The 7,890-nt window shown below is 35.5% G+C and overlaps 1 protein-coding gene across 1 annotated transcript; it reads left to right on the top strand.

Annotated features, from left to right (window-relative positions):
- On the top strand, positions 3,297 to 7,551 carry LOC104758505 (probable LRR receptor-like serine/threonine-protein kinase At1g51860). The gene is made up of 13 exons (XM_010481390.1): positions 3,297 to 3,426; positions 3,537 to 4,077; positions 4,538 to 5,016; positions 5,099 to 5,243; positions 5,353 to 5,424; positions 5,530 to 5,601; positions 5,678 to 5,764; positions 5,864 to 6,015; positions 6,117 to 6,364; positions 6,457 to 6,583; positions 6,665 to 6,730; positions 6,859 to 7,048; positions 7,134 to 7,551. The coding sequence occupies exons 1-13, from the start codon at positions 3,345 to 3,347 to the stop codon at positions 7,540 to 7,542; spliced, it is 2,670 nt and encodes an 889-aa protein (XP_010479692.1). The 5' UTR covers positions 3,297 to 3,344; the 3' UTR covers positions 7,543 to 7,551.

Raw genomic sequence — 7,890 nt, 5'->3', positions numbered from 1 at the left:
AACCTAGAGTCTAAAACAATGTGATCAGTCCTATTTTAGCATTAAGATCATGTGAATCAAAGAACCTAAGGATTAAGAACTCCAAACAATAATTAAAACATCAATTCATTGAATCTCCAAATTGGAACCCTAAAACCCAATTGGAGAACTACTCACACATAGCAAAAGAGAAAACAAAAATCATAGATGAAGAAAACATGATTAAATTGCAGAAATAATAAGAAAGGGTTCAGAAATCTTCTCCAAATTGTCAATGAGGATAAATCTCTAGAATCTCAAAAGAGTGGCTTACAAAAAGTCTTAGGTTGCAGAAATAAAGCGTAGAATAAAACTTATAATAAAACTTAGAATCTAACTTAGGGTTTTTCTTCCACCAAATAAACGGTATTTATAGAGTTCTCCAAATAAGGTAAAAAAGGTGACGGCCTAGTCAAAACATTTCTTAGCCAGGCGGGTTTTGACGTGAAAGTTGTCGGGTTAGATTTTGTTGCTTAGTGAGGCGGATTCTTCAAATAGGCGGGTTTTAACGTGAAAGTTGCCGGGTTAGACTTCGTTGCTTAGTCAGGCGGGTTTCTCAGATAGGCGGGTTTTGACGTGAAACTGGTCTAGACTTTGTTGCTTAGCCTGGCGGGTTCCTCTGGTAGGCGGGTTTTCACGTGAACCAACATTCATCTTATATGCTTGTTTGTATCCAAAATAGCTCGTTTTCCTCCAATATCCTCCAAAGTGTGTTAAAACCTGTAAAGACTCGATAAAGAACCAAAAGACTCCAAAAACACCCTTTGACTCAATAAAAAGTATAAAATAAGAGAGAAAACAAAGACTCAAAACCGATAAAAACACCATATATCATCTTTTTGGTATTTTCTTGAGTTGTGATTAGGTGTGGAGACGATGTGTTGGATTTGGAGTCTTTTGGATTCGAGCTTAACTGGAGTAAAGAAGCAGGAAGTGAATCAGAAGTCTGGTGACAAGTCTCCAAGTTGAACTGAATCAGAAGTCTGTTGACAAGTCTGGAGAAATATGGTGAAGTCTGTAGACAAGTATGCTGAAGTCTAGTGAAGTCTGGTGAAGTCTTCTGAAGTCTGGAGAAGTCTAGTGAAGTCTGTACACAAATCAGCTGAAGTGTGGAGAAGTTGGTGAAGCCTGTAGACAAATATGCTGAAGCATGGAGAAATCTGGTAAAGTCTGGTGAACTCTGTTGTCTTTATGTCTGCGATCTAGAAACTTAATTCTTTTTCTGATTTTTTTTCTATTTTCATTTTTATTTTATTTCTTTTATTTTAATAAGGGGTATAAATACCTCAAAAACCAAATTAACAGGACACTTTCTATTTTTTGAGTTTTCTGCACCTTGACCTTTGTAAGCCATTTCTAGAGATAGAGATTCATTCATCCTTCTTGACAATTTGGAGAAGATTTCTAAACCCTATTATGTTTTCTTCATCTCTTTGTATTGTTCAATTCAATATGTGTGAGTAGTCTCATTGTTGGGTTTAGGGTTCTAATTAGGAGATTCAATGAATTGATATATTGATTGTTGTTTGGAGTTCTTAATCCTTAGGTTCTTTGATTTTCACATGTTCTTAATGCTAGAATAGGAATGATCATCTTGTTCTAGATTATGAGTTTTTCTTTGCATCAAAAGTGTTTGATAGAATGCCTGAACAAATGTGAATTGAGCAATGTATTTCTAGCCTGCGAAAGTTGATATTAGAACGCATTGTGAACTTAACAAACTTGTTTGGTAATACGAATTTGGCTAGGAGGTTGCAAATGAAAGTTTAGCAAACTAATAGTCAAGTTTAGTTCCAATTAATTCATCTCTATTTGTTTTCTCTATAAATAGAAAAAAATATAGCAATCTATTTTAGAAGCAAATTTGCTCCAGTCCACCTCTATTCCTACCTCATAAATAGCAATATCTATTGTAGGGGTGATAATAGAGGTGGATTGGAGTAAATTCACCTCTATTATAGAGAAAAAAAAAATAGGGAAACCCATTGGAGAGGGTCTAATGCCTTAAAAGATGATTGGTTAGTCTATTATTGTGTTCATGTTCTAGAACGGTTCTTATCTATTGAATTCCTTATTTCACTTGCTTATTAATCATTGATCTCTAAAATATCGTATGATCCAATATTGTAATCTTATAAGTTAATCGTGTATTTTCTTTGCATTTTTATTTACAAACTATCTTTAGTTCGCTTTAACTATTTACAAATCTTGAAAATCTTTAGTATACCTTGGTTCTTGTGGGTTCGACCTCACATATACTACTGACCTACTTACCTCTATGACTCTATGTTTTCTATCATTAGATTTTGTTTGGTTTGTGTGCTCCATTTTCGGTAAATATTCTTTAAAAAAACATTTCTGTCTAGACATATTATTCAAAAATGAAGTATTGAATACATCGACCACACAACTAGTGAAGGCTCATTTTTCGGATTCCTACAAATTAGAAGTCAACGTCTAACTAATATCATTGGAGGTTGTACTGATTTATCCATACATTTAGTTGTACATGTCTTATATTTACAACTGACAAGAGACACTACAAAGCCTTTATGATCGTTGACTTTTGAGAATGCAGTTTCAAAATACGAATTCATCCATCCAGAACCAAAATGATACAAAGAGACGACATATCAACCAATGCCATACAAAAGTCGTTGACGTTGACGTTGACTTAGATTGATCTTGACGTTGTAAATTTCAAAAGTCAATATACCACTTATATTCTCTTATATACACAAAGTATTTCCTAAACTTATATTATGTAAATGTAAATAATATATTTAGATAAATATAAATATTCCTAAACTATATCTTCTAGATTTTTCTCAAACTTCATAATTTACATATTCTTGGGTTTGTCATCTCGACCGTCGATCTCGGCCGATCTCTCATTCTCCATATCCCAATAGGTTTGGTGATCTAGTCTGAAGGGCATATAAGAGAGTTTCCGACCAATTTTGGCTAAACGAAAACATAAGTAGAAGACTCTCTCTAACTGCAAGTGGCTCGTTTTACTTGTTCTCCCTTTGTTTATTTTTAACTTCGCAATATTGTTTTGTTTGATTTTTCGTATCTTTTTATATATTTGATTTCACATTTCATTTAATCTTAGTAAATATAATTTGAACCTTCCGACTCCCACGCCTGAGACCTGAAAGAATGTCGTAGGCATGTAAGGGTATTGTTATACTCACCTGAATAATCTAATCTTAAAAAGACTTTTAGCATGAATTGAATATTATGTTCTCTTCAGCCTTTTTGCCCATTAACAGAAATGAACAATGAATAATAATAGCCTCTGAACCAGACCCTACCCAAAAAATATGAAGACTCTTCATTGGTTTTTGCTTCTTTTGATCATAGCTTTTACCGTTTTGAGATCAGTCGAAGCTCAAAATCAAGCAGGTTCTTGAGAACATGACGATGTTTTTGGATTACTCTGTTTTGCACATAATTAAAACATGAAAAATGTTTTTTCTTGATTATTTATATTTCTTGGTGTTGATCATCAACAGGATTCAGCAGCTTGGATTGTGGGTTGGTGCCTAAGGAAACTACTTACGTGGAGAAGTCCACGAATATTACATACAAATCAGACGCGGATTACATTGACAGTGGATTGGTTGGAAAGATCAATGATGCATACAAGACTCTGTTTCAACAACAAGTTTGGGCCTTGAGAAGCTTCCCTCTAGGTCAAAGAAACTGTTATAACGTCAACCTCACGGCAAGTGGCAAATATCTAATTAGAGGAACCTTTGTCTATGGGAACTACGACGGTCTGAATCAGTTGCCAAGCTTTGATCTTCATATCGGTTCTAACAAATGGTCTTCGGTTAAAATACGAGGAGTTACAAATACTTCTATGCATGAGATAATCCATGTCATACCGCAAAATAGTCTTCAAGTTTGTCTTGTTAAAACTGGACCGACGACACCATTCATTTCGTCGCTGGAGTTTCGTCCATTGAACAATGAAACTTATGCCACGCAAAGCGGATCATTGACGTTGTTCGCCAGAGTATACTTTCCATCCACTTCATCATCTTTCATCAGGTAATAATATTTTGGGAGATTTACTCATATCGGGTACATTTTAGGTAATATTACCAGAATAGACAAATTTTTTTTTTTATTACTAGTATATTTCAGATATTTTCAAAATACACAGTGTGCCCTTATTTTATACTACCGAAAAAAACGTAATTACAAAAATGTCATTGCCACATCAGACGCCATGTCAGAAATTGTTGAGGTATTAAATAACTCAACCGTAACGCGTTACAGAGGTAATGACGACTAAGTTACAGTTCAGTTGCCGCTGATTTATGGAAAAAACATTTGAGTAAGACCGAATGGCTGACTTAGAGCATAACTCAGCCAATAGTTACGGCTGACTTAACAAAACCTGGCTGAGTTATAACTCAGCAGAGTAAATCTTTCTAATATTTTTAGGCAACAATCAAATTGTCTACTTGTTGTTCTTTGAGTTAACTAAAAAGGACCATCTCTTCAGGTATGATGAAGACATACATGACCGAGTATGGGATTCATACACAGATAACGAAACCGTCTCGATAAGCACAGACCTACCGGTCGACACAAGTAACATCTACGATGTACCTCAATCCGTGATGAAGACTGCTGCTGTCCCTAAAAATGCTAGTCAGCCATGGCACTTATGGTGGGAGCTTGATGACATCACTGCACAGTCATATATATACATGCATTTCGCTGAAATTCAGAATCTAAAAGCCAGTGACATTAGAGAATTTAACATTACTTTCAATGAAGGCATACGTTGGTACAGCTACTTGAGGCCTTCCAAACTCAGCATTTCGATATTCTCCAATCCAAAGGCTATCAGTTCTTCAAATGGGTTATTTAATTTCACATTCGCAATGACGGGTAACTCGACTCTTCCTCCTCTTCTCAACGCCCTCGAGATTTATACAGTTGTAGACCTTCTACAGCTAGGGACAAACAAAGATGAAGGTAAGTACGTGTTCTTATGCCATTCTTGTCTTTTAAAACTTTTATTTAATTTCTGAGATGAGTTTTGAATGCGATTGATCAGTTACTGCTATGATGAACATCAAGGAAACATATGGTTTGAGCAAAAAGATAAGATGGCAAGGAGATCCATGTGCTCCTCAGATTTATCTGTGGGAAGGTGTAAACTGCAGTTATCCGGACTCCGAGGCATCACGGATCATATCTTTGTATGTTCTGTATTAATTCTTCATCATAATGTTCTCTGGTTTTGGTGCTTTCACATATTCTAACCATTATGGAAATACTTTTTTTTTTTTGTGGTTTCACAAACATTAGGAACTTGAATGCGAGCGAGTTGACGGGTTCCATAACGTCAGACATATTGAAGCTAACACAGTTGACATTACTGTAAGCATCCGAATTATAAAATCAATAATACTTAGTATGGTTTATTGCTATAGGAGTATGTACTAAACTCTGCAAAAAACTTTGCGTTCTCTGTTTAATGGACAGAGATTTATCAAATAACGATTTATCAGGAGAGATTCCAGCATTTTTTGCTGATATGAAGTTGTTGAAACTCATGTGAGCTTTTTCTTTCACAACCCTCTAGCTTCTCTTTTTGTTCTGCTTTAAAAGAATCAGTCTTTTTCATTCACAGAAACTTAAGCGGGAACCCGAGACTTAATCTCACAGCAGTTCCAGACTCTCTTCAAGAAAGAGTAAACAGTAACTCATTAACATTAATGTAAGATGATCATACACCTTTCAACATTTCTGTACACACTAAATTTATCTAATCTCTTCTCTCTTTTTTCCGGTTTCTCATCACTTCTACTGACCACAGTTTGGGTGAAAACCAGAATCTTAATCCCAAAAAAGAGACTAAAAAGGTTCCAGTGGTTGCTATTGCAGCGTCCGTGGCCGGCGTGTTCGGTCTTCTAGTTATTTTTGCTATATATTTAGTCATTAAAAGGAAAGGTGCAAAAATAACTAAAGGTATATATGAATCACCACCAACTCTCTTGAGATTGATGAAATATGAAAACTTTTCTGGTTTTTTTCTCTATTCATTTCAAATATTTTGGTGTGTTTTACAGCTCCTGGACCTCCATCAGTCGCTTCTGGTATAGTTAAAAGTGAGACAAGATCATCTAATCCATCAATCATGACAAAGGAACGTAAGATCACGTATCCGGAGGTACTTAAGATGACTAATAACTTTGAGAGAGTTCTTGGTAAAGGAGGCTTTGGAACAGTGTATCATGGAAACTTGGATGATGCTCAAGTAGCTGTTAAAATGCTCTCTCATTCATCAGCTCAAGGTTATAAAGAGTTCAAAGCAGAGGTACTTTATTAACAAGAAAAGAAATGGATCGGTTAGTCCAGTTTCATGATCTGTTCCTTAAACATGAATGGTGAATTTGCTATTTTTCTTAGGTTGAACTTCTTTTAAGAGTTCACCATAGACATTTGGTGGGACTTGTGGGGTACTGTGATGATGGAGATAACTTGGCTTTGATTTACGAATACATGGCAAACGGAGACTTGAGGGAGAATATGTCAGGTATAACACTTAAAAGACTAGATATGATTTAGTCCAGTCCATCTCTTGCCACATTTTAAAAGCATTTAAAACTCGGTATAGGAAAACGTGGAGGCAATGTCCTTACCTGGGAAAACAGGATGCAAATAGCTGTGGAGGCTGCACAAGGTGAACACAATAATTACTTATTTTCTTACCTTTGTCTGATTCATGACAAGAAAATATTGTTTCTTGATATTCTGTTTATGATGTCTATAAAAGCAAAATTGACAAAAATAAAAAATCATTTGTAACAGGACTGGAGTATCTACACAATGGATGTAGGCCTCCTATGGTCCATAGAGATGTTAAGACTACTAATATCTTATTGAATGAACGGTGTGGAGCGAAACTAGCCGACTTTGGACTATCGAGATCTTTTCCAATTGATGGCGAATGTCATGTCTCGACAGTGGTTGCAGGAACACCTGGTTATCTAGACCCTGAGTGAGTAGAACAATGAAATTCCAAAGTTGTGCTGTTGTGGCCAAATAAGAATATGAATTATTATATTCCTTTGATCACCTTTCAGGTACTACAAAACAAATTGGCTAAGCGAGAAGAGTGATGTATACAGCTTCGGTGTAGTGCTATTAGAGATAGTCACAAACCAGCCTGTGATAAATAAAATGCGAGAAAGACCTCACATCAACGAATGGGTTGGGTTCATGCTCACTAAAGGAGACATCAAGAGCATCGTTGACCCGAAACTGGTGGGGGACTTTGATACTAACGGTGCGTGGAAGGTTGTGGAGCTGGCTCTGGCTTGTGTGAACCCGTCTTCGAACCGGAGACCAACTATGGCACACGTTGTGATGGAGCTAAACGAGTGTGTGGCATTTGAAAATGCAAGGAGACATGGTAGTGAAGAAATGTACTCTATGGCTTCTGTTGACTATAGTCTCTCTTCTGCTTCAGAGTTTGCCCCTGGAGCCAGATAATTTGTGAATATCTTTGATGTAATTTCATGGAATGCTATCTTGTTTCCTTTAAAAAAAAATTATTTGTGAATTTATTAAAGTATGTTTTGAAGAAAAACAATATTCATAATTTCCTTTTCATAAATAAAACTATATATAGATGTTAAAAAAAAAAAACTATCTATATATATTTGTGATATGAGTGCACTGTGGAAAAAAACAAACGTATTACGAAAGATTTTTGTTTTGTAACTAAAATAAAAAAAGATCAAGATATTCTGGTTTTGTTGATCTGTTATATACTCTGTTTTGGTTATTCTGTCCCAAAACGTTTGGTATTCGGAGATTTTTTTTTTTTTTTTTTTTTTT

Source organism: Camelina sativa, chromosome 17 (assembly GCF_000633955.1).
Source record: "Camelina sativa cultivar DH55 chromosome 17, Cs, whole genome shotgun sequence".
NCBI classification, from domain to species: domain Eukaryota; kingdom Viridiplantae; phylum Streptophyta; class Magnoliopsida; order Brassicales; family Brassicaceae; genus Camelina; species Camelina sativa.
Note: the sequence above shows the minus strand (reverse complement) of the source record. Positions and strands in the feature narration are given on the sequence as shown.

What these genes read in the sequence shown, in the direction of transcription:
- LOC104758505 (XM_010481390.1), top strand. Translation starts at nt 3,345, where the DNA reads ATGAAGACTCTTCATTGGTTTTTGCTTCTTTTGATCATAGCTTTTACC. An exon ending in ACTTCATCATCTTTCATCAG is followed by an intron (nt 4,078 to 4,537) that starts GTAATAATATTT and finishes CCATCTCTTCAG; the next exon opens with GTATGATGAAGACATACATG. An exon ending in ATAAAGAGTTCAAAGCAGAG is followed by an intron (nt 6,365 to 6,456) that starts GTACTTTATTAA and finishes TATTTTTCTTAG; the next exon opens with GTTGAACTTCTTTTAAGAGT.